This window comes from Monodelphis domestica, chromosome 2 (genome assembly GCF_027887165.1).
Source record: "Monodelphis domestica isolate mMonDom1 chromosome 2, mMonDom1.pri, whole genome shotgun sequence".
Taxonomy (NCBI): domain Eukaryota; kingdom Metazoa; phylum Chordata; class Mammalia; order Didelphimorphia; family Didelphidae; genus Monodelphis; species Monodelphis domestica.
This window is the reverse complement of record NC_077228.1, coordinates 489562033-489589281: the sequence shown is the minus strand read 5'-3', so window position 1 is coordinate 489589281 and position 27249 is coordinate 489562033. Positions and strand designations below refer to the sequence as shown.

Here is a 27249-nt window from a genome sequence, read left to right as displayed (position 1 = left end):
TCCTAACATCTTTGTTCCTCAAACTAATGAATTCCCATGATCTACTCCTCCATATCATTTCTGCCACACAGAGCTAGTCAATACAAACTAGAGTAAATACAAGTTGGAGAAAATTAAACAACCATGCTGACTGGGTTTACTAACAATTTAATATATTATCTCAACTGGACCTGCACAGCAGCAAAGCAATCTTTTTAAGCCTCCCAAACCAAGTTACTATCTCACTTACCATAGTATAAAAAGCCACTTGGGTTTATTGAGCAAGGGAGTTATATGGTTAGATTTGCATATTAAGAATATCATTCTGGTATTTGTCTAGAGAATGGTGTGGAAAGGGGGAAATTAAAGGCAGAGAGACTAAATTACTAACTATTCTATCTAATCTAATCTAATCCTAGAGATATAGTATGTTTCAGAGAAGATGTTGTGTGAGAGAAGAGAAAGGAGTAAATAGAAGAGCTATATGGAAGTAGTTAATTGGATATGGAAACTGACTAGATATAGAAATTAACACATCTCCTAGGTTGTAAGCCTCCTAGACTTTGATAGAAATAGGGTAGTTCTGAGAGGAAGGAGGGAGTTAAGGGGAAACATAATGAGTAATACTTTAGACATAATGAGTCTGAAATATCTCAGCATATACAAATGGAGCTGCCTAGCTCTAGTAATTGGTAATATAGGACTGAGAATTAGAAAAAAGATGAGGGAGGGACTTTTGAATTATCTACAGAGAACAGAAATACTTTTTTTTAATTGTGTTATTTTATTGTAATATAGGCTGAAAATACAACACTTTTATCCACATTATATGAAGATCCACAATAGGAAGAATTTCTATATTATTTTTCTTATTCATGAAATATCTTAACAAAAATAACTCTTCCTTAAATACCCAATCCTTTAGGCATTTATTCTAATCATTGCAACCTATCTAATGCATTTAAAACTGCTTTATTTTTAAATCCTGTGAGAAAATATTTTATTTGATAATTGTAAAATATTACTTAATGTCTTTTACCTCCTGTCCTGAAAGGTAATAAGCTGCAAGAAGTCCTCCAATGAAACGAATATTAACCTCAAATACAGAGACCTCTGAATTCTGTGAAGACAAAAAGAATAAAAATAAATACCTTTCAAGGCCTTTTTAAAAAAAGAGAAAAATATATTTCAAAGCAATGTTTAAAAAATGAGAAAACTATTCCTTTGAAAAAGCAACAATTCTGAAAAACGTCTGCCAAGGGCATATTTTTACATCTGTGTAATGCATCCACCAAACCTGAAAACATCCAAAGAAAAAAATAATAAAGTCAACATTAATTTAACCTCATGGTCTGACAAATCAAAGAGAATAGCAGAATAAACATGTACCTGTCTTTATCACTAGGCACTAGCGTTCTTTCTTTTCCAAACATAGCATCATCTTCTGAGATGGACCTAAGGACTTTGTGTCACATCTATCCTGGTTCATTCTTTTCCCTTTGAGGGGAGAAAGAATGGAACCAAATGGAAGTCTCTGACTAAAAAGTTCAAATGGAGGTAGAAGCAGGGAAAGAAAATGTTTGCCTCCTTCACAAAACTGGTCCCACTGATCTTCAATCTTTGTAAGAAATACAAAAACTATTGGTAAACAGTTTTGACTTGCTGCATGGTAACACGTGTGAATACATTAAAGAGAACACAGTACTTGCTACTCTCTCACTATCTGCATGCATTATGAGTATGATGGCTCATGGAATATGTTTGACAATGTAGTCTAACATTTTAGTTACAATATCTTCTGGTTTCCATAAAAGAAGGAGTAAGATAGGAGAGAAGGGCTTGAACAAAATAAGGAGAAAGAAACTCTAGATATGATTTGGATTAGTTTGATTTAATTTTTTTAAAGCCCAATATTGAATTTGGAAAAAAGTGAAGAAATTTCAAAGAAAATAATCTCTATGTCAAGATGCCGGTCCAGATTCTACTTCAGGGTTCTATGAAGTAAGGGTGAAGGGAGGGAAAAGAATATAAGTGGATTGAGAAGAATCTAGGAATTTGGAAATTTAGTAGAATAAGACTCAAGAAGTAAAATTAGAAGGTAATTGAGAAGGAAGGGCAAGTGAAAAAAGTAAGAAAAGCACATGCAAAGTTAAGCAAAATGATAGAAGAGAGTGGTGGAGTGGGAAAACAGGAAGGACCAAACACAGCCAAGGTCACTGCATTGAAGGAATATGGCTATCTAAGCAAAGGAAAGTGAATGCCAGTTATTATTAAGAGATGAAGATGACATGTCAAAAATTCAACTAAGTGATTAAAGTACAATTTTTTTTAAGGCTGAAAATCCCAACCATGGAAGAGCAGGCATATGTGTGCAATGACTTACATCAAGGCTAAAGATGGCAGATATTCCTCCTGGAAAACATGAAGGGAGACTCATGGAACTTGTCTCCACTCCTGAGTTATAGGAACAATGAAGCATTCCTAAACAGAATTAGAAAAAGTGATCTGAGCTGTAGAAGGAGAATCTCAACCTTTCACAGAAATGTTGAAGGGAAACAAAAATAAGGACAGTCTACTTAAGAGCTCAGTCGTCTAGAAAAGATGACCAAAAACAAAGAACAGGAAAATTTCAGAAAGAGCTGATCAGTTCATTTACATGAACTGATGCAGAGCGAAATGAGCAGAAACAGAAGAACAGCAAAAGCAGCAGCAACTGATTCCTTGCTCAGAGGAGAGGAATTTTTTGTTTCTGTCTTCCCATAGCAGGTATCCAAGAAATAACAAAACATCCCAAGATTTATGATAATGGGAAATAAGCTCAATGGGTTAGAAGTAGCCATTGTGACTGCTTCTCTGTATCAAAGACTTCCCCTTAGGCTGGAGTCTATCCATCAACTCTATCCTCAACTTAGTTATTTAGGCCAACTTTTTTTTCCCTAACCTCTCTTACAAGCCTCCCCTGTTCACCACAATATTTGAAGCAAACCTGGTCCAAGGCTCCACCCTGAAGAAGGTACTAACTAGAGGCATTAACAGACTTCATTAATGAGGCCTACTGAGGCATCAGTTCAAACAAGGTGAACTTGTAGGGTACAGATTCCTCCCACTTCCCTTGGGTGCAACCCACCCTCCACTAAAAATGCTTCCATACCTAATACTAAGACCTAAACCTGGCCACTGGCATTAATCTCACCAGCATGTCAAAAATATTAAAAAATGTGCCAGCAATAAAGCTATTATACTAAAGACAATGAGGATACATTTGCACTGATATTTAATGTACCAATCAGAAAAAGTTTCAGACTATGAGATGAAGCTAATGGATTTAGATACTGACCACTGGAATTCCAGAACAAGAATACAACTGGGTAGTGAAAATCCCTTCTGGTGAATTTACATGAATCTGTCCAGTTCTTAATGAATAATGAAAAATGCTACTGCAACTTCCTATGCAAAAAAATGGTAAAAAAATTTCTACCACTGGAGAACTGGCAAGTGCAAATGAGAAACTATGTCAAGTAAGTAATGCTGACTAAAGGGAAGAAGTTGTTACAATAGAGACAAATAGTCGGTTTGGCTAACCTTTGCACTTTCAAACCTGACTTTACCAAAGTCACTAAATGCTCTGCCACAATAACATCCAGTACATCTGCAGATGTGCCACCTCTTGTGGAGTATTTGATAGCAGATATGGGACACTTAAAAGATTCCTTGGCTCCCAAGACTAAGGATGAAGAAGTTTTAAACATATTTTTATCTCTAAGAAGATGAAAGGGGGGGGGGGGGGGAGAAACCTCTTTGAACAAACTTACTCTTGAGATATTAACAATGTGTTTATGAAGTCTTAAGCTTAACTTTCAATTTGTATCTCTATTTAGATAACTTTCTGTAAAGTATTTACACTTCCTGCCTTATAATTTATTATTGAAAGTTAAAAGTTGAATCATAATACTATTATCCTAGATCGTGTCTTGTTTAGAAATTCTATTTAAGATGTTTTTATACCAAAAAACACGTTTTGCAATTCTAACAGAAAAGGGGAATTTTTTTTCCATTTAAGTAAAATTATATTGTAAGTGAGATATTCAGAGTAGTGCCTTCAAAGCAGGATCCTGCTCTGATGAGAAAATTATATGCAATAGCAAAAACTATTAATTATTTTTCTTTTCTCTCAAAAATTATTGAAGACAAAAAACTATTGTGAAAATAGCAATAAAGGATATTTTCTCTGTCCCCCAAACAAAATGGAAGACAACTATTCACTTTTTGTGGTTCACATGAAGAAAATTATGTTGCCAGGGGAACCTTAAAGTACTTCCAAAGACGACCAAGTTTTGGTCAAGAAAATGAAGGTCATAGTGACAAGTATGGTTTTATTCACTGTCGAACAATGAAGACAAAGGATACAGAACAGAAAATTTATTGAGAAGGTAGCAGAAGGTCAAGAAGGTGGTATTTGATCCATATGAACTGCAACGACCTCCAGGAATTGATTCAGAGTGAAAGGAGCAGAACCAGGAAGACCTTATACACAGAGACGGATACACTGTGGCACAAATACTAACAGCAATGCAATCATCCAGGACAATTCTGAGGGACTTATGAGAAAGAACATTATTCACATCCAGAGAAAGAACTGTGGTGTAGAAACACAGAAGAAAACAACTGCCTCATCACATGGGTCAATGGGGATATAAGTAGGGATATAGACTCTAAACAATCATCCAAATGCAAATATTAATAATATAGAAATAGGTCTTGATCAATGACACATGTAAAACCCAGTGGATTTGCTCATTGGCTATGGCTATGGGAGGAAGCTGGGAGGAAGGGAGGGAAAGAATGTGAATCATGTAACCATGGAAAAATATTTTAAATTAATTAATTAAATAAAAATTTTCTAATCAAAGGAAAGGTGGTATTTGAGAATGGAACCTGGAATTTTGAACCAGAGCATAAAATAGAGATTACTACTCAGAGATAAAATCCACCTAACAAAGGCTAGAAAGAATATTTTTGTTAGATGTCATGTAGATCTAATGAAAAAGGATAATGAAAGAATAAGAAACTTATCATGAAGATTCAACTCCCCCACTCTCCATCTAAATAACAGAGTAGTTATAATGAAGGAAGTATAGCAATTTAAAGAGGTGGAAGTCACTAGGAAACAAAAAAATCATAACCACAAATTTTTGTACATTAATTCACAAAGTTTAAACAAACAAGGGGCACAAAGAAGTAAATTTGACTTCATCAGTAGCACCAAGATGATAATGACAAACATATATACAAGTACCTATATACCAGATACTGTGCTAAGTGCTTTTTAAAAATAGTATCTCATTTGATGTTCATTATTCACACCACTTTATAGATGAGAAAACTGAAACAGAGTTTAAGTGATTTGCCCAGGGTCACATAGCTAATAAGTGTCTCAGACTGCACTTGAACTCAAGCTTTCCTTACTTCAAGCTCAACACTCTACTATGTTCAGCATTCTATTTACTATGCCACCTAGAAGCTCCTGCAAAATTGGTAAAAGGAACCTGAGACAACAAGAATGTGAGACATTGCATATAAGACTACATATTCTATAAAGAAATCCAGAGGCTAAAAGTATGAAACATTAGGATGAATGTAAATGAAAGGTGGGGCATATGTGATTTTGATATTGGTGCATACTAGAACCCATAGATAAAAAAAGGCAAATAGGTAAAGAATTTGAGAAAAAGATCATAAAACTAGCATAAAGGCGTAACAGAGGACTTCAAAAATTCACATATCTGCTTGGAGCTCTCCCTGCCAAAAGCTGCACTAATAACTTCTGGGCCTGCTTTAGTGATAATTTCATACTTCAAAAGATAGAGAAACCAGCAAGAGGAAATTCTACACTACATCTGATTCCTATTGACTGGAAAGAACTGGTTACTGGAGTGAAAATGGTAGGAAGCCTGAGAAGAAATAACTTATATTTTTAAGAAAGAGAAAGAAATCTGGGCATGATCTAATATACCCTAGATTTTTGAGAAAACAAATTTCAGAGGGTTTAGTGGAAGAACAGATAGGATCCTATGAACTAAAATGATGCCAGGGAAGTAAGCACAGTTCAATGGAAGATGCTGAAATATAAATTTCTAAAATTAAATTGAGGAAGGCCAAAATATAAAAGTACATCAGGCATCTTTATTAGAAACGTATGCACCGGCATAGCCTAATGTCAGAGAATTAAAACTGTCTCCAACTTCTAATAGCACCAAGGCCTTTTATAGCAGAAAATCATTAAGGGGAGTATACAAAGTAAAAGAATATAAAATGATTGGCTGGAAATTAGATAATGTGGCTAGCAATAATCTTCCCCTCCTTACTGGTGTCAACATGAATCCTGGAAGCCTCAAGTTTGCCCATTTCCCTTGAGAACTCCCCTACAAGGGAACTCCCAAACTGACTTAGTATTAGACTGAATAAAGGATCTCCCAGCACCCATTAAGTGTCCTGAAGAGGAGTAATAGAAATGCTCAAAATCACCATTTTCTCTAAGAAGTTTCACCCATTGTATCAGAGATCCTCTCCCAAGAAGACCAACACCTAGCAGGAAACATCCTTTTATTGTACCCTTTGTAAGTTAGGCCACTCCCTGACACCCTAGCCTGAAGCTACAGCTTCTTTCCCAAGTCTGTCTGTAAACTGTCAGCATAAGTTTGCTATACTTAATTCTCCAAAAGGTAAATAAGTTGCCCAAGTTCTATTGTTCTTTGGAGAATCATCTAGGGTGGTGATACTGTAAAGAGACCAGGGTTTGACAACGTGTAGTATTTAGCACTTGGCTTGGCTATGTGTGGCTGCTAATTATTTAAGGACCTTTCTCTTTCCTGATTAAAGATTTGGTTTTGCTGACTACTGTAGTAGAGTTCTGTGTTTTTCCAAGTCAACACTTCATTGGACTAACAGGGGCTCGTTGCCAAAATTCATGTGTGAGATAGTGGTCCAGACTTTGGACATAAAATCAGAACAGGAACTGGACAAAGGGGTTGAGATTGTCTTCCAGTAAAGGTTGGCACAGAGAGAATCAGGAACACTAAAGGTAAATAACAGATCTCAACTGGTGGCCTGAGGAGAAATAACTTCTACTGGTGGGTGAGGATTTAGGTGAGTTCCAGGGTTACAGCTTCAATAGTTCAAGCTCTGGTCAAGAGTTAAAGATCCTTGAGGCCTAAGGGAAGGGAAGGCCTGAATTTGATCAGGGTCTAGCAACATTCCACAGAAGACAAAGCAGGAAACATCTCAATAAGGATCAAAAAAAGACTAATGTGGATGCATAGAGAACTCATTCACCAATTTTAAAAGGAAATGTAGAAAAGTTGAAGAGCAAGAAACAGAGGATAAACATAAGGACATGTCTGTCAATTCAATAACCATTTATTAAGTGCCTCCTAGCCAGGTACTGTGCTAAGCACTACAGAACCCCCACCTCCCAAGATACAAAAACATTCCTTCTCCCTCAAGGAGCTCACAATTGAATGGGGGAGTCAAGAACCAACCTCTACCCCCACCCCAATGCACAAATAAGCTATATGTAGAATAAAAAGGAAATAGTTCAAAGGAAAGCACTAGAATTAAGAGGGGTTGGGAAAAATTTCTTGTAGAAGATGAGATTTTAGTCAGAATGTAAAGGAAGGCTAGGATGTTAACAGTTGGAGCACGGAGAAGAGTATTTCAGGTATGAGGGAACTGAAGAGAGCTTCCCAGAGCTGAGATAGATGGTCTTGGTAATGGCAAAGCAAGGCGGCCCATGCCAATGAGTAAGGTATAAGAAAGGTAGAAAAGGGGCTAGGCTATGAAGGGCTTTGAATGCCAAACAAAAAAGACTGATTCGAATTTGGATGTGTGGAATGTAGCTGCTCTAGCTACTGACCATCAAGCTGATCTTGCAGGCTATATTATTCTTTCCCAGGGTCAAAAACTGCCAGAGAGCAAGTATCACTCACCTACCTCCCAGGTCTCTGGCTATTGCCACCTTTCTCAGTCTCTGGACTTTTAGTTGTGATGCAAAACAACTCAAGTAACACTTTCTAAAGGCAGTACCTCCCCAAAATATTTAAACCCTGTTCCCTTTGTCCCTAGGGTACCCAATTGCCCAGCTGACAAAAGGGAAATCAGATAATAACCTTCTCATCTTAAAAGATCCTTTTTAAAAAATTACTATTTTGGTAGTTTTGTTTTATACAGAAAGACAGACAACAGGGAGCCAGTGGGGTGCAAGTGGGAGGGGAGAGGGGAGTTGAATAGAGATGGGAGAGTCCTATACTACAATCTCTCAGAGTCTGTCTAAGGTCAAGTTCATTGTTTCCATGACACTATCTCATCTTCTGTTTTATCCCTCTCTTCTTTTGCCTTCAATCATTCCCAATGTTGGGTCTTTTCCAATTAGTCCTGTCTTCTCATTATGTGGCCAAAGTATCTAAGCTTCAGAATTTGCCCTTACAGCAAGTACTGATTGATCTCCTTTGCTGTACAAGGAACTCTTTTACAAAAGTCTTCTCTGGCACCACAACTGAAAATCCTTAATTCTGTTGCACTCAGCTTTCTTTAGAGTCCAATTCTCACAGTCATACATTGCTACTATACAAAACTTTGTCAACAATGTGATGTCTCTGCCTTTTAATATGCTGTCCAGATTGTCAAAATTTTCCTTCCATGGAGACAATTTGCTTAATTTCATGGCTGCTATCACTTCTGCAGTGATCTTTTAGCCCAAGAACATAAAATGTGACATTGCTTCCATTTCTTTTCTCTCTTTTTGCCAGAAAGGAATGGGACCAGTTTGCCAATGCATGAGACAATGTGTCTTAAAGAAATAGAGACTGTTTAAGCAAACAGAAGCAAGGTTTAATCTTTCTCATGAGAAGGGACCACACCCTAAAGGCAATACCCCAATACATGGGTGCAGATACAAGCATTTTATAGATTCTTGTCGCAAACCCCTACCCACTCTTACAATCTAGGTGCGAAAGTCTAGATAATTAGAAAATGACAGGTTACATAGCAGGAACCCCATCATAGTGTGGGCTTCTTTTTAAAATTAATTGTGGGTTGGACTTTAATATATTATTTAGGTGGTCACCATAAATTTAATTTCTAAATCCCAAAATGAATTACTAAAGTAAATGGAATTTATGGTAGTTTATTTACAATATTTACAATAGAAGGAAGATGTTAAGGAATGAGAGAGAAAGAGAAAAACTCTGGCTTCTTCTGATATCAGTTAGAATTTCTAAGCCCCAGCCGGGGAAGAGAGTCTCAAAAAGTTGGACCTTTCCTGGAGGCTTCACACCTCTAGAAAGGCAAGGTCACTAAGTCAGCTTTTCATTCACCAACACTACAGTCTAAAAGAAGTCTGGGTTTTGGTCTTCCAGTCGCTCCTCCATGCTTCACTCCAAGCCCGGTGACTGAATCTCCTAATGTCCATCTTCCCTTCAGCTCCAAGTGACTGATCCTTCCCTACAAGTCTCAAGTAACTGCCTGTCTTCAGTCTCTTTTTTTCTCTATTTAAAGACCTTTTTCTCTTGTGTTACCTACCCTAATTTTTCATGTCTACCAATCACAGCAGATGTTTTTTTCTAGGACTGCCCATTCTTTAGTTCTCACCTTCTTTGGTAGATTTTCTCCACGGCTGTCCATTCTTTACTTCTCATCTTCTCTGGTTAGATTATATCTTTTTGAGTTACTTAACACCTCTTTTGTTAAATTGACCTTTTGTAGTTACTTAGCACCTTTTTGTAATTAAAATCTAAAAATAGATTGTAGCTTACAATTCTAGCTTCACTATAAAGGAAGAGCTAAGTACCTTCTTTGTTACAATTAGGAGATTACAATTTTATCTTCACAATAAAGAAAGAGCTAAGTATCTTCATTGTTACAATCAGGAGATAGTTAAATCCAATCTTCACATTTCATCACAAGTTTCGAGTTTCTACAGGCAGGGGAAGGTTCTGAAGAGGTACCTATGTTCTTAGGAGTAGCTCTTCTGACTTCTAAAGGTCAGGGGAGATAAGGAGGTAGGATAACCTAATGGTCTGCTTTCTTTGAGATAAGAGATTTCTCAACCCACTGGGCCTATGACAATAACAAAATGTCCTCGAGATGTGATTCTGAACTCCAAAACAGGTTTTCCATCTCTAATGGAATCCCACCCAGAGAAGAACAAATTAGTTCTTGTCTTTCCACACACTAAGATCTTAGTTTTTGTGATGTAATGCTTCAAAAGTCAGCTTTTACATGCTCCTTTTACCAACATAAAGAGGCTTGTTAATTCTACTTCACTTTCTGCCATCAGGGTGGTAATTATCCACACTTCTGAGATAATTAATATTTCTCCAGACAACCTTAAGTCCAGCTTTTGATTCATCAAGCCTGGCATTTCTGACAGAGTTTCATATAAATTAAATAGTTATGGTGACAATATACAGCTTGTCATACTCCTTTCCAAAATGTAAACCAATCAATTTGTTCCGTGTTCAGTTCTAACTGTTCCTTCTCCACCAACATACAGGTTCCTCAAAAAACAAGTAAGATGATCTGGTACTCCCATCTCTTTGATGATTTTCTTTGTTTTTTTTGTGACCCACACAGTCAAAGATTTTAGTGTAGTAAATAAAGCAAAAGTAGGTTTTTCTAGAACTCTCTTGCTTTCTCCATAATCCTGCACAAGAGAAGTAGCATGTCAAAAAAAGAGATAGGTGTGAATTCAAAATATTGAAAAGGTGAAGTCAAAAGGCCTTGGGGAGTAAGAGCCAGTGAGGTTATGAGCCTAAGGGACTAGGAGGATGTTGTTTCCCGCTACAGTAATAGGGAAGGTGGGAAGAGGCGGTGTTTAAGAGAAAAAGTAAGTTTCATTTAGGGTCTATCAGTTTAAGTTGATCATGTAAAAACTGTCTGACGTGCAAAAGCTCTGAATAAGCTATGGCTGTTTAAATTAGCTCAGGACCAAAAAAAAGGAGTTGGTTTGTTGTAGGGTTTAAAAAAAAAATAAACTCAAGAGATAAAGGAGACCAAAGCAGACCCAGAAAAAAAGGAAGAACTGCCGATTTCTTGTTTTGCTTTCATTTTCTCTATAAGGAGAACAACAGGACAAAAATAGTTCATACAGAGTTAATATCTAAAACACCTAGTTTTCTTTGGTTAATTCAAGTCAGTTGGCCCGAATAACCCATTTTTGGGAGTACTGAAAGAACTAGCAATTAGAGTACAAAGGCATCATTATCAACATTTGAAACATGTGGAAAATCAGAGTGCCAAAAATTGAACATAGGCAAATGTTATTTTTGAAAAGAGAAGTGAATCATATAAGTTAATGAGCTTGATTTCCATTCCTAGAAAGAATGGAAAAGAGTTCATTGAAGAGATGACTAATGATAATCTATAAGGTAGAGGTGATCATACTTGGTTAACATGGTTTCATCAAGAATAAGTCTAGTCTGACCAAATGCATTTCTTTTTATGACAGGAGTTACTAAATTAGTAGATCAAAGTCATTCTGTAGTCATAGTTTACCTAAATTTCAACAAGTCTTTTTATAAAATATCTCACACAAATCTCACAAGGAATATGGACAGATGAAGAGTAGATGACAATAGAACTGATTGGATAAAATGATAATGATATGGCTCAACTCAAACAGTAAGGACTAATAGTTAACAGTCGAATTGGTAGGAAGTCTTCATTGCAGTATCCCAATTGTGTTGCTTAGGTCTGTACTATTTAACAGTTTTAGCAATGACAAGGCTAAAGGCGCTAATGGCATATTTATCAAATTTACAGATATCAACAAGCTAGAAGTAATAACAGTCAGGATCTAAAAAAAAAAAAATCTTAATTGGCTGAAACACTAAAAAGAATCTAATGAAATGAAATTCAATAAAAAATATAAAACTTTGGACTTCATTACAAAAAATAATATTAAGATAGTTAGACTAAAGTTTGCCTGAGAACATTTGGTAGTAGGGGTATTCCTGAATTGCAAGTTCAGTTCAACAGTTTGATATGGAACCCCCAAAAGCTAAGGTGCTCTTAGACTGTATTATGAGAGACATAGCTTCCAGAAAAAGGTGCTCATCTGTCTATTCTTGGCCCTGGAAAGATTTCAACTGGAACACTGGGATTGGTTCTATATGAATTAATTTTCTTATAGCATATGTGAACCTTAAAAATTTCCCAGACCCTACTTCATAAGGTTGGGTTAAGACCATTCCCCCCTTTAAACAATGAAGTAACTTAGATCAGGAATGTGAGAACTCTACTTCACCATACTTAAGCATGCCTTAGGGGAAGATAAAAGTTGTAAACTCTTTGCTGAACAATGAAAAATACTTAAACCCATACTTATAGTAAGACAAAATTTTTAAGCTATGCCTATTTTAGGACTAATACAAAAGGGTGCAAAGTACCTATAAAGGTCAGGCAACTTGTGAACTTACAAGGAGCAAAGAGGTGAGAACTTATTCAGAGATTCTAGTCTATTCAGGTGTGAACTAAGAATGGTCTGTCCTTTGAAAAACGTCTACTGTGATTGGTAGATGTGAGAACTTAGGGGAGGAGACACAGGAGAAAATTCCCTTTAAATAGGAGCTCAGATTCATTCAGATGGGCATTCAGATTGAGGATTGAGCTGGTGGAGGCAGCTAAGATGATGCTGGCCTGGTGTCACTAGAATCCTTGCTTGGACAGATCTTGTGAGTGATTAAGGACTGACTGATCTTTCTTTTAGGGCTTAGGCCTGGGTTGGCCAGGGCTGCCCTGGGCCGGCCTATCCTTTTCTCATTATTCCTCTTTTCTCCCTTTCTCTCCTTTTCTTTAATTCCACATTTGTATTAATTAAAATCTCCATAAAACCCAGCTGACTTGGGTATATTTCATAATTGGGAATTTTTCCCTGGTGACCACCTTATAATTGATTTAAAAACAAGAGACTGTCTTGAAAACAAAATTTTCAGTGGTCACAATTGTCACATTTTTAACAACCACTCTTTTATCTATTACAATTTAAGTCTTCCACTATTTTAATCACTACAGTTTATGGCCTCAACTATTTTAACTATTACAGTTTATAACAACCACCAATTTTAATACTTAAAAGAGTGGTTGTTAAAAATGTGAAAATTATTTCATATCCTTGATTTCTAATAATCTTTAATGAATCTCATAAAATATAATATTTTTCTCAGAGACTAATTTAATTTTTACAGGGGTAACATGAAAACTTTCTTTAAATATCTAAAAGACTGTTATACAAAAAATATTAGATTAGTTCTATTTATCACTGAACATTGGAAACGAGCAGTAAGTAAAAGCCATAAAAAGGCAAATCTAGGCTTGAAGTTAGAAAGAGCTTCCTAACAAAAGAACCAACCAAAAGTGGTGACTTTCTTTATGGAAATCTTCTTCAGTAGGTGGCTGCTGAGACAACTTCCAAATCTCAAAATTCTGTGATTCTGTGACTTTCAAGTCTTAAGAGCTATGAGGAAAACTTGACTAGTTTCATAAATAAAGCATTGCTAAGTTAGATGCCTCATTTGGGAGGATTCATGAATCAATTAATCATCAAGAAGCTGATGTGCTAGTCATCATGGATAGATTTTATTAAAAATATCTACTCTTAAAGGAGCTTATATCCTATATGAGGAGATACTTTTTATTTATATTAGGATATAAAGAATAAATATGTACAAAATGAATACAAAATAAAAACAATGTAACTACATACAAGGGAGTAAAGGGGCCCTAGAAATTGAGGGGAAAGGAAACACTACATATATAAAAGGAGATATTTGACTTGCATCTTGAAAGAAAAATTCAATGAGACAGGGATTACAGAGGGAAGGGGAGCTACATTTCTGGCCAAGATAACAGGAGATAGTAGATGAAATTCCATGTGCTAAAGAACCAAGAAAAATTTCTGGCTGAACTCGAAATGTACAGAAATGTAAATATGTTATTAATATATCATAGAATTATCATTCTGGAATCAGAATTTCAAAGACTAGGTCTTCCAGCTATGTTGCACAGTGGAAGGGGTGTGCAAAGTTTGGAGAAGGAAATGTGTGGGAAAGAGTGGAAAATAGGGATAAGGCTAGAAGAGGCAGAAGTCAGGAGTTTGATCCTAGGAATAGACAATTCAATAAAACAAATATGTAATAAGCATATATAATATGATGAATACTCCAATGAGCTCATTTACTGCTAGAAGTCTCCCTTCCACATATCAAGATCATTCAAGATTCCTTAGAATATGTAACAATAAAAATTACTCAATGACTCTGATAGTAAACATCAGATTAGATATAAAACTGGAGCTGCATGCTTGCCAGATGTTTCAGGACAAATTCAAGAATTCTCAGGTAAAGTCAGATAGAGAAAAGATTCCTTGAGAATTGTGAAGTTTTTGTGTTTCTTATTTGTAGAAGACATCACATTGATTGTATCAAGCCCAAAGATAAAACAAAGCTCATGTTACGAAATAGAATTACTCAAAGAACTTTTAGACTGTTTCATCCAAAAATACAGAGGGAAGTAGAAGAAGAATGTCGATTGCCCAAATTTCAATAATATGTACTAGATAGACAAAAGAGATTAACAAGGTAAGCATCAAATAGCAGGCAAAAAAAAAAAGGTGCATGGTAGGTATGAGCAGGCTGCAACATGTGACCAAAGAACTCTGAAAAACTGGATTGAAGAATGTCATCAAGGCACTGATTGATAAAAATAGGGGGTGGGGGGCATAGAAAAGATGTATCAATGTTCTAGGAGGAGTAGCCCCTCTTGTATGAGGGCTTGCCAATCTTTTCTCAAAGCTAATCATCCACCTCTGCTGTGAACCTTAAAAATTCTCAAACCCTACTTCATAGAGTTAGGATTGTAACCTTAAAAATTCCCCATTGGGACCATTCCCCATTTGGACAGTGAAAGTAACTTAGATCAGGAATGTGAGAACTCTACTTCACCATACTTAAGCATGCCTTAGGGGAAGATAAAGTTGTAAACTCCTTCCTGAACAATGAAAAGTACTTAATAAACCCATACTTATAGTGGGACAAAAAGTTCTTAAGCCATGCCTATTTTAGGACTAATACAAAAGGGTGCTAAGTACCTATAAAGGTCAAACAATTGGTAAATTTACAAGGAACAAAGAGGTGAGAAACTTACTCGGAGCTTTCCTGGTGTGAATTACTCAAAAAAATTAGTCTACTCAGGTGTGAACTAAGAATGGTCTGTCCTTTGAAAAACGTCTACTGTGATTGGTAGATATAAGGACTTAGGGGAGGTGACATAGGAGAAAATACCCTTTAAATAGGAGCTCAAATTCATTCAGATGAGGCATTCAGATTGAGGATTGAGCTGGTGGAGGCAGCTGAGATGATGCTGGCCTGGTGTCACTAAAATCCTTGCTTGGACAGATCTTGTGGTGAATGATTAAGGACTGACTGATCTCTCTCTCTCTTAAGACTCAGGTCTAGGCCATGTTGGCTTAAGGCCCTTCATACTTATTCCTTTCTTATTCTTTCTCTCTCTCATTAATTCCTCATTTGTATTAATTAAAATCTCTATAAAACCCAGTTGACTTGGGTATATTTGAATAATTGGGAATATTTCCATGGCGACCACCTTATATTTGATTTAAAAACAAAACATTGTAGTGAAAACGTATTTTCTGCAGTCACAACATACTCATCCACTCTTTTATCTACAACAATTTAAATCTTCCACTATTTTAACTCACTACAGTTTATGGCCTCAACTATTTTAATTCTTACACTGCTGTCCATCTGTCACCCAACTCTCACTTATGGCACCAAGAAACTATAGTGTCCTTAGCAGACACACCCCAGTAGTAAACCATCTCAGCAGACTGAGATTTGGTTTTTAGCCTAAGAGCCAAAAAAAAATCACATCAGCAAGTTAGGGGGATAGGAAGACTTCCCCCAGTTGAATGGGTGGAGAAAATCAATTTGTTCTAGTGGCCATGAAGATGGCTGAAGTAGGCACTATGGAGCACCTAGAGATTGAGTAAACATCAAAGAGATCAAGGTCATCCACTGCATCCTAGGCCATCACTTGTTGTCATGACATCTGCTTGTCAATGACTCTGAATGACTTTGGAAAGAGTGAGGTTAAAGACTATACAACTCTGCCTTCAATTCATGCACAAGTCAAGACATTATTCCATGATGTCATTGATTCCCTCTAAAGTACATAATTTCATAGAAAAAAAGGTGGGTTGATTACTCTGCAAAAAGTGAGGAATGGAGGAAATATCTGTATTGAATATGTATACACCAAATGGCATAGCATCCAAATTTCTAAAGGAGGAACTAGAGGAGCTCAAGGATGAAATAGAAAAACTATACTAGGGGGAGACTTGAACCTTCCTCTATCCGAACTAGATAAATCAAACCAAAAAATAAATAAGAAAGAGGTAAGAGAAGTGAATGAAATCTTAGAAAAATTAGAGTTAGTAGACATGGAGAAAAATAAATAGGGACAAAAAGGAATACACCTTCTTTTCAGCAGCACATGGTACATTCACAAAAATTGACCATGTATTAGGGCATAAAAATATTGCAAACAAGTGCAAAAGAGCAGAAATAATAAATGCAACCTTCTCAGACCACAATGCAATGAAAATAATCAAAAACTAATGGAAATTAAACAATATGATTCTCCAAGACGGGCCAGTTAAAGAACAAATGTAGAAACAATTAATAACTTCATTGACGAAAATCACAATGATGAGACATCCTTTCAAAACCTATGGGATGCAGCCAAAGCAGTACTCAGGGGGAAATTTATATCCTTGAGTTCATATATAAACAAATTAAGAAGGGCAGAAGTCAATGAATTGGGCATGCAAATTAAAAAGCTAGAAAGAGAACAAATTAAAAATCCTCAGATGAAGACTAAATTAGAGATCCTAAAAATCAAAGGAGAAATCAATAAAATTGAAAGTCAAAGAACTATTGATTTAATAAATAAGACTAGAAGCTGGTACTTTGAAAAAAATACATGAAATAGACAAAGTACTAGTGAGTCTAATTAAAAAAAGGAAAGAAAAAAAAATTGACAGTATCCAAGATGAAAAGGGAGACCTAACCTCTAATGAAGAGGAAATTAAGACAATCATTAAAAACTACTATGCCCAATTATATGGCAAAAAATATGGCAATCTAGTCAATATGGATAAATACTTACAAAAATATAAATTGCCTAGACTAAAAGAGGAAGAAATTAAATTACCTAAACAACCCAATATCAGAAAAAGAAATTGAACAAGTCATCAAATAACTCCCTAAGAAAAAATCCCCAGGTCCAGATGGATTCACAAATGAATTCTATCAAACATTCAAAGAACGACTAATCCCAATATTATACAAACTATTTGACAGAATAAACCAAGAAGAGATTCTACCAAATTCTTTTTTTTACGACACAAACATGGTACTGATCCTAAAGCCAGGCAGGTCAAAAACAGAGAAAGAAAACTATAAGCCAATCTTCCTAATGAATATAGATGCAAAAATCTTAAATACAATACTAGCAAAAAGTCATCACAAGGGTTATCCACTACGACCAGGCAGGATTTATACCAGGAATGCAAAGATGGCTCAATATTGGAAAACCCATCCACATAATTGACCATATTAACAAGCAAATTGACAAAAATCACATGATTATCTCAAGAGATGCAGAAAAAGCCTTTGATAAAATACATCGCCCATTCCTATTGAAAACACTAGAAAGTATAGGAATAGAAGGGCCGTTCCTAAAAATAATATATATATAATATAAATATGTATATTATATATATATTATATATATATATAAAAAAACCATCAGCAAACATAATCTGCAATGGGGTTAAACTAGAAGCCTTCCCAATAAGATCAGGAGTAAAACAAGGATGCCCATTATCACCTTTATTAATATTGTACTAGAAACACTAGCAGTAGCAATTAGAGAAGAAAAAGAAATTGAAGGTATTAAAATTGGCAATGAGGAGACCAAGCTGTCACTCTTTGCGGATGATATGATGATTTACTTAAAGAATCCTAGAGAATCAACCAAAAAACTAGTTGAAATAACCAACAACTTTAGCAAAGTTGCAGGATACAAAATAAACCCGCATAAGTCATCAGCTTTTCTATATATCTCCAACCCATTTCAGCAGCAAGAATTAGAAAGAGAAATTCCATTTAAAATCACCCTAGACGATATAAAATACTTGGGAATCTATCTGCTGAGACAAATACAGGAACAATATGAACACAACTACAAAACACTCTCCACACAATTAAAAATAGATCTAAACAATTGGAAAAACATTGATTGCTCATGGGTGGGATGACCTAACATAATATAAAAATGACAATCCTACCCAAACTATCTATTTAGTGCCATACCCATTGAACTTCCAAAAAACTTTTTTACTGAATTAGAAAAAACCATAACAAAATTCATTGGAAGAACAAAGGATCAAGGATATCCAGGGAAATAATGAAAAAAATACAAAGGAAGGTGACCTTGCAGTCCCAGATCTCAAACTATATTACAAAGCAGTGGTCATCAAAACAATTTGGTACTGGCTAAGAGACAGAAAGGAGGATCCGTGGAAGAGACTTGGGGTAAATGACCTCAGCAATACAGTCTATGACAAACTCAAAGACCCCAGATTTTGGGACAAAAATCCAGTATTTGATAAAAACTGCTGGGAAAATTGGAAGACAGTGTGGGAGAGAATAGGTCTAGATCAACACCTCACACCCTACACCAAGATAAACTCAGAATGGGTGAATGACTTGACTATAAAGAAGGAAACTATAAATAAATTAGGTGAACACAGAATAGTATGCATGTCAGACCTTTGGGAAGGAAAAGATTTTAAAGCCAAGCAAGAATTAGACAAAATTACAAAAATGTAAAATAAATAATTTTGATTACATTAAATTAAAAAGTTTTTGTACAAACAAAACCAATGTAACTAAAATTAGAAGGGAAGCAACACATTGGGAAACAATCTTCATAACAAAAACCTCTGACAAAGGTCTAATTACTCAAATTTACAAAGAGCTAAACCAGTTGTACAAAAAATCAAGCCATTCTCCAATTGAAAAATGGGCAAGGGACATGAATTGGCAATTTTCCATTAAAGAAATCAAAACTATAAATAAGCACATGAAAAAGTGTTCTAAATCTCTTATAATCAGAGATGCAAATCAAAACAACTCTGAGGTACCACCTCACACCTAGCAGATTGGCTAACATGACAGCAAAGGAAAGTAATGAATGCTGGAGGGGGTGTGGCAAAGTAGAGACATTAATTCACTGCTAGTGGAGTTGTGAATTGATCCAACCATTCTGAAGGGCAATTTGGAACTATGCCCAAAGGGCGATAAAAGACCGTCTGCCCTTTGATCCAGCCATAGCATTGCTGGGTTTGTACCCCAAAGAGATAATAAGGAAAAAGACATGTACAAGAATATTCATGGCTGCGCTCTTTGTGGTGGCAAAAAATTGGAAAATGAGGGGATGCCCTTCAATTGGGGAATGGCTGAACAAATTGTGGTATCTGTTGGTGATGAAATGCTATTGTGCTAAAAGGAATAATAAATTGGAGGAATTCCATGGAGACTGGAACAATCTCCAGGAAGTGTTGCAGAGCGAAAGGAGCAGAGCCAAGAGAACATTGGACACAGAGACTAATACACTGTGGTACAATTGAACGTAATGAACTTCTCCATTGTGTCAATGTGATGTCCCTGAACAATCTGCAGTGGTCTAAGAGAAAAAACACTACCCATATGCAGAGGACAAATGGTGGGAGTAACAACACCGAGGAAAGGCAACTGCTTGACTACATGGGTTGAGGGGATTGAGGATGATCGAGAAGACATTCTAAATGAGCACCCTAATACAAATACCAATAACATGGAAATGGGTTCGGAGCAAGGACACATGTGATACCCAGTGGAATCGCGCATTGACTATGGAAGGGGTGGCGGGTGGGAGGGGGAAGAATGATCTTTGTTTCCAATGAATAATGTTTGAAAATGACCAAATAAATGTTTAAAAGTTTTTAAAAAAAGTGAGGAATGGGTGAATAAATGAAAAGGCATGTATCAAATGCTTATTATGTGCCAAGTTCTGCGTTAAACACTAAAAATACAAATAAAAATGACCTTATACTCTAACAGGGCACACAGAAAGACCCAGAAGTCCTTCAAGTTCTACACTGAGGGGAGATGATATTACCAGGAATTTGCAGAGTCTAGAGCAAGGCAGATGGGTAGGTAGGTAGCCCTCCATAGCACCAAGATAAATAGGTTCCCATATCATACAGGACAGTTCAGGAGACAGTTCTGGAGAAAAGGAGGCCAGGTGCTTTTAATGGTGATTTGTCTTCCCTATTTTTCCCAGATATATCTGGGACAAGAGGAAAAGCAAAGACCATGCCTAGTGATTTGGGAATTCCTGCCACCTGACCTCTCCAGATGGATTCTGGATTACAAATGGTTGTCAGGAGAAAGCAGAAATAAGTCATCAGCACATAAGATAGACCCCCTAAGTTGACATTTGGGAGAAAATGGATGAGAGTCACACAGCCATGTCTTTTTTGATATGTACTTCCCTGGAAGAAACTCTCAAAGAGGAAATCTTCAGAATCTGAGGAAGCTATGACCCAACCCGGTGTTTTATATTTTCTCTCTAAGAAAGGTGTTGTCCCCTCTTTCCCTTTCTATGGCTCTCACTCAGTGGTACCAAATCAATCACAACAATAATTCCATCACTTGTCTTGATGTATTATTTTCTAGGGAATATTGGAATTATGGTATATGTAACATCTATCACCAACTCTGTCCCCAGCTTTCGTAACTTGGGTTGACAACCTCAGGAAAGCAGAACAGTCAGAAATCCACATAATCATGTAAATATCTGACATATAAATTTAACAAAAATGAAAGGAACAAAGAGAAAATAAAAATTAATGAAAAAGATAATTAACCACAAAACTATAGTAAAACTAGAAAAATAATTTGGATGAAAGAATCTGAAAGAATTAAATATAGCAGAAATTATGGCTCTTCATTGGCAATTCTGACAGAAATACATGTCAATGGAAAAGTCAAATGCTATAGAACCTATTTGCAAGATATGATTTTAGAAACTGAAAAAGGATCCACACCTACATTCAAGATCACTATCATCAGGAAAAACAAATACTACTAGGGCTACCTGCTTATTCCAATCTTAAGTCTTTTGTGTCAATTAACATGGATTGAGAACTAATTATCCCACCATAAGTCTTCTGCATGGTTCATTAAGTACAGAATCCTCATGGAGAGCCTAACCAAGTTCTATATTAGAGCTTCTGAATAGAGACCACTTTTGGCACAGCAGAGAAATCCAAAGTATACTCTAAACTAGCTAGTCCTTAGCTTGCAAGAAAATTAAATTCACTAGTTTACCAAAAGAGATGTTCTACTTCATTAGCCACCTCTTCTTATAAGCTGTTAGAATGTTGCCAATGTAAAGAATATATATAAAAATATACAGTAATTGCTCAAATATATTATGTTATAATAGTCAATGGTGTTCTCAAACATTTACAACTTATTGCTGTGGTTTCTCTGTCTGTTACCAGGTAACAAGTCCATACATTCAGTTTTCAAGCAATATGCAAGAATTTAATTATGTTAGCAAAACTAAGTTACTCAAGCATTTGAAATTTTAATTAAACATTATAAGAAAAAGGAAAATTTGAATTTAGAAAAATGGAATATGTGATCAAGACCTGCAACTCTATGGAACTCACAACTAAAGTCTGTATGGATGCCTAAATGTTTATAATGATCAAAAAATGCCGATAGGGGGCAGCTGGGTAGCTCAGTGGATTGAGAGCCAGGCCTAGAGACGGGAGGTCCTAGGTTCAAATCTGGCCTCAGATACTTCCCAGCTATGTGATCCTGGGCAAGTCAATTGACCCCCATTGCCTAGCCCTTACCACTCTTCTGCCTTGGAGCCAATACATAGTATTGACTCCAAGACGACGGAAGGTAGGGGTTTAAAAAACAAAAAATGCTGATAATTCTTAGGAAGCTTTACTTCCAAGTCATCCACTTCCTTCCAAGAAACACAGAAAAGTGCTATATAACTGCCAGTTGTTTCAAACTGTTGGGTAGACTATTCTGTTAAAATAAGTTGTCAGGGGGCAGCTGGGTAGCTCAGTGGATAGAGAGCCAGGCCTAGAGATGGGAGGTCCTAGGTTCAAATTTGGCCTCAGACACTTCCCAGCTGGGTGACCCTGAGCAAGTCACTTGACCCCCATTGTCTAGCCCTTACCACTCTTCTGCCTTGGAACCAATACATAGTATTGACTCCAAGACGGAAGGTAAGGGTTTAAAAAAAAAAATTTTTTTTAATAAGTTGTCAGCTGAGGTTCTTAATGTTTTCTAATATTAAAAGTAATAAGTAGGCATCAAAGAAAAAATAATTTTAAAGCTAACAAATAAAAATATTCTAGAGTTTTAAAAGTTAAGTGGTTAATTTGGTACTAGATATTAAGAATAAAACAATCTCTTGCAAAAAAAAAAGTATGTTATGTAAATAGTCCAAATCTTATATTTTCTGATATATAGATCTCAAGTATGAACTAAAATTTTATATACAAACACATCCATCAAAGTCTTCAATATTTTTATTTTTACAAAGCTGAAAAAAGTCATGTATGTTTGTTGCCTAATTTCTAACCACAGGAACATAAATGATAAACAAAGTCTTCATGCCATAAAGAAAGATAAGTTTATTATGAGAGGGCCAAATCACACAATAAAGCTGGACTACTGGTCAAGACCAAGAAACCCCAAGCACTGTGAGAGACCTTTCTATATACCCCAAAGAATTAGACAAGCTTTATACCAGTACAAAAATAATTCAGTGATAAAAGTAGAGATATGTGGATTGGTTGAAGTCATCAAGAAATACTTCTCATTGGCAGAAGTCACTTCTTAGTGACAGACAAGGAGTGGAGAGCCTGAAAGTCAAGTCACAAGTTCAAGGCCATGATTGCTAAGGGTGCATGATATAGAAAATTTGAAGGTTAAGGCTGACATAAGGCCTTATGTTAAAGCAGTTATTTACTTAATTCACAACCTTAATACTTATACTAAAATAATCATAAACCTATTGATATTATCAATTATGATAGCATTAATTACCTTATCTTAAAATCACAATTATGATTAACTCAAAACTATTGCCAACATTAAAATCTAATCCTTATATAAGGGAGTAGGGGATTTTTTACCCACACGTTTTTGCAATATGGTTATAAAAAATAATTTCAAATATTCAAATTGGCTTGAAAATGTTACTTCTTTAATTGCTTATATATTATGGCTTCAATATTTTAAAATAATTACTTGATTAGTGTGGGCATTTTTACACTCAACATAGAAAGCAAATCCTCTATATCTTGGTTTCAGGATCAGGGAAATAATTTATCATCTGACTGTGTCTACTAGTTAGTTACCTTTCCAGAGGTTGTCAACCTGAAGGTAAAATCTGAGGACAGAGCTGGGGGTAGATGTTACATATTTATCAGTACTTTTGGAAATATAAACATGACTAAGATGCAGTCCATACCCCAGTCAACTAGAAATCTGGAAACCTCAAAGTCTGCCCCTATTCCCTAGAGAATTCTCCCCAGGAGAGGTTTTTGATTTAGCCACTTCAGACAAACAATAGACCTTAAAGCACAGGATGGTCCCAGTTAGACCTAATCAAATGTTAAGTACCCTTTTATCCTGGTAGTTTCTCCCACAGTATCAAAGTATCCATTTTAAAGCATCAGCCTCTCCCAGATAATCTGGTCTGATACTTCTTATTTCAAAGCCAATCAATTACACTTCCCTTGTCCCAGTTCCCCAGGAAGTATATAAGTTCCCCAAAAGGTGCTTTGGAGATTGGCCCAGGGCTCTGTGTAGGGCCCAATTTGGGCCTCTCCCTTCTCCTGATTAAAGACTTGGTTTTTCTGACTACTTAAGTAGTTCTGTGTTTTTTCCAAGTTAACACCCTCATATGGAGTTTATGATCAACCATTAGAGAGCACTAGAGTACAATCTAATAGAGAGCTCAAAACCCTATGGCTTATCTTTGACTTTCCCTACCCCTTCAGCTCCCATTTCTAACTTTTATCAACATTTAACAGCCAATTATCAAATCTGTGTGGATAGAATTTTGCTCCCTAGGACTCTCTTACTAGCATCCCATTTGTGTCTCTCTCTTTCCCTTATCACAGCTTCAGAAGCTGGCTTTGAGCCAGGCAAGGGAATTTACCCATGTGGTCTTATTTTTTTTAGATAATTAGGTTTTATACTTCTATTTCTTTTTTATTCCTTATACTTCAAGTGATTGTTAATAAATTTCATAAAATTAATAGAGTTATTGATATTGATTTAAATCTTACAAGTCGCAAGGCTTCCTTCATGTCTCATTCCTTCCTTTCTATTCCTACTGTCATCACCCTAGATTTCTCATAACTTCAAACTTCAACTATTCAAATATATTCCTAATCAATATCTCTAACTCCAATTTCTGTCCCAATCTATTTCTGTGGACCATTAGGTCCACAATAATAAGGTTGGCAAAGGAGAAAGAACTCTGGTTCTGCAAGCAAAGGGCCTATGCTAGTGATGGCAAACCTTTTAGAGCGGGCAAGTGCTTGTGAGAAATGTCCTCAGGAGAAGGAGAGGGGAGTAGCCTGGCTTTGCATCCCTCTATCTTTTTAGTAATTAATTCTGGCCAAGTCTGTGCTGGGGTGATGGTGTGCATGCCCAGAGAGGGGTCTGAGTGACCTCCCCTCCCGGTCACCTGTGCCATAGGTTCACCACCACAGGCCTATGCCAGCAAGTATTTATTAAGCACATACTATATTGAAAGCATTATGCTAAACAGGGGAAATATAAAAGTAAAAACAAAACAGCCTCTGCTCTCAAGGAGCTCACAGATTAGTAATTAATAAACAAATGGATAAATAAACAAAATTCCCCATGTATTCAAACCCCTTTTCTGAAAATTACAATTTGTAGAGATATAGACATATCACTTTATCTTTATATAAAATAAGGGCTTGGAATAGATAGGATTTCATATTGATTCCTGTTATTAATTAGAATCCTCACCTTTTCCAAAGGCACTTAGTATGCAATTTCCCTAGACAACCTCCATGCTTGTTCATATAATTTCACATATAGAATATGAGTTTCCTATTCCTCTCTATCTACTTAAATTCTGACAATACATTCAAGTCCAGCTCAGATCTTACCTCCTTCACAAAGCCTTCCCCAGCTGAAGTGATCACACTTTAATATAAACTACAATAACATGTTATTGCTTGGGTTAATCATTCAGCATTTTTAATATGATTACATAGAGAGCCAAAAATGTCCTTCCTAAACAAGACAAACAAGACTTGGTTTTAGGATATAAGACCATTTATAAAATGTTATTAAAAAATACTAAAGAAGTATTTATAACATCCAACCATTAGTCTTAGTTCTGTATCCAGGAGCCAAATAAAATAAAGCTATTACAATCTTTCAAAATATTTGAAATGAGCAATTCTGATGGAGAAACAATTCTCCCCACTGGATTACACATCTCCAATTTTTTCAACTGAAGCTCTTATATAAGGGATTTTGATTCCTCTAAACAATCTCTAATCAATCTCCTTTGAATGTGCTGTAGTTTGTTGACATCCTTCCTAAAATGATACTATAAATTATAATAATCTAGATGTGATCTGGCCACAACTAAGTACAGTGGAGACTTGCTCTATAACAGAGGTTCTTAGACTATAAACTTACAAAAGACTCTATTTCTATTACCATAGCCTAAGATAACAGAGACAGTATGGCAGAATGGATAGAATGCCAGTCTAGAATTCAAGATGTGCCAACTTTATTCTGGTCACTAGCTATGTGACTTTGAATAAGTCACTTTAACTTCTATATACTTTCTTTTTATCATTCTTTAAAACTAAGCTACAGAAGAACTGCCAGTTTCCAGAAGCACAATGACTTTCTTTACTAGTATATGGACTGGAAATTGAGGGGGAACTCGGAAATTTCAAAGTTCACCCTCTTTTACCACTAATTAAAAAATAAATGACTCAGGAAATTAATCATTTGAAATATAATGCTCTATTGGGAGGGGGCATGGCAGCACTGTCAAGTTATTGACCTACAACAGATGCCCCCCAAGGAAATTCAGGGTACTGCCTCAAGTCATTGATCCAAGACAGATGCCCAAAAAATCCTTTATATTTATAGGAGAATCCTGATGCAATCAAGTCTCCCAGAAGGGATTGTAACATTTTATAATAGTTGGAGACAGTGTTGAATAGCTTTACAATGAACACATTCAAGCTAATTAATATCTTAAAGAAATTGGAGAATAGCTTCACAATGAATAAATCCAAGCACATCAATATTTTAAATAAATGATCAGGAAATTGGAAACAAATACAAGGAGGGAAAAAGTTCTGGACTGGATCATCTAGGAGGAGCTGATGAGAGGATCAGTCAAGCCACTGGGCTTCACCTCTTGGAAGAGACTTCCATAATCCATATACAAAAATATAATAGGAGCATCTTCTAAGACAAAAAGGTACTCAAGATTGGTACTTTGGGATCTAAGATCATCTGCCTGGGACTCCTGGTAATTCCCAGACAGACTCACTTAAAACTTTTTTAAGGGGGGTGGGGAGAACAGAACAGGACACCACCAGCTTTTAGATATTAATACTATTAATAACATGAGAATACACTAATTTCTTACTCCATACAACAGGAATAACTTGCATTAATGGACCAAAAAGATAGCATTAACTTTCTGGGCTACCATACCTAATTAGTTTCTTCTTAAGAGAAAGCTGGGCCTACAGAGTCTAGAGTGCTGGACCTGGAGTCAGAGGAGACCTTAAATCAAAATACATCTCAGGCACTTATGTGGCCTTAGGCAAGCCATGACTTCTTTCCACCTCACTTTCTTTTTCTGTAAAATGGAGATAATAATAGCACCCACCTTACAGAGTTCTTATCAGGATCAAAAGAAATGACACATTTAAATCAATGCAAAAATTAAAGTACTATAGAAATGCTAACTATCAGGCTATGAGGACTACTAAGTAATTCATATTCACCCCAACCTGTAGATGTATATAGT

The 27249-nt window shown here is 36.0% G+C and overlaps 1 protein-coding gene across 4 annotated transcripts in view; it reads right to left on the bottom strand.

The window, feature by feature from the left end:
* MAN1A2 (mannosidase alpha class 1A member 2) overlaps positions 1-27249 on the bottom strand; it is a 267616-nt gene that overhangs the window by 121179 nt on the left and 119188 nt on the right. For 3 of the 4 annotated variants that reach the window (XR_008916779.1, XM_001362742.5, XM_056819264.1), the window contains exon 5: positions 1019-1099. The exons of the other annotated variant lie outside the window; for it this stretch is intronic. Coding sequence is in view for 2 of the 3 variants with exons in the window: in XM_001362742.5 (XP_001362779.1) it covers positions 1019-1099 (81 nt within the window). In the remaining variant the exon portion in view is untranslated. The remainder of the gene's footprint in view (positions 1-1018; positions 1100-27249) is intronic. 4 annotated transcript variants of the gene reach the window in all.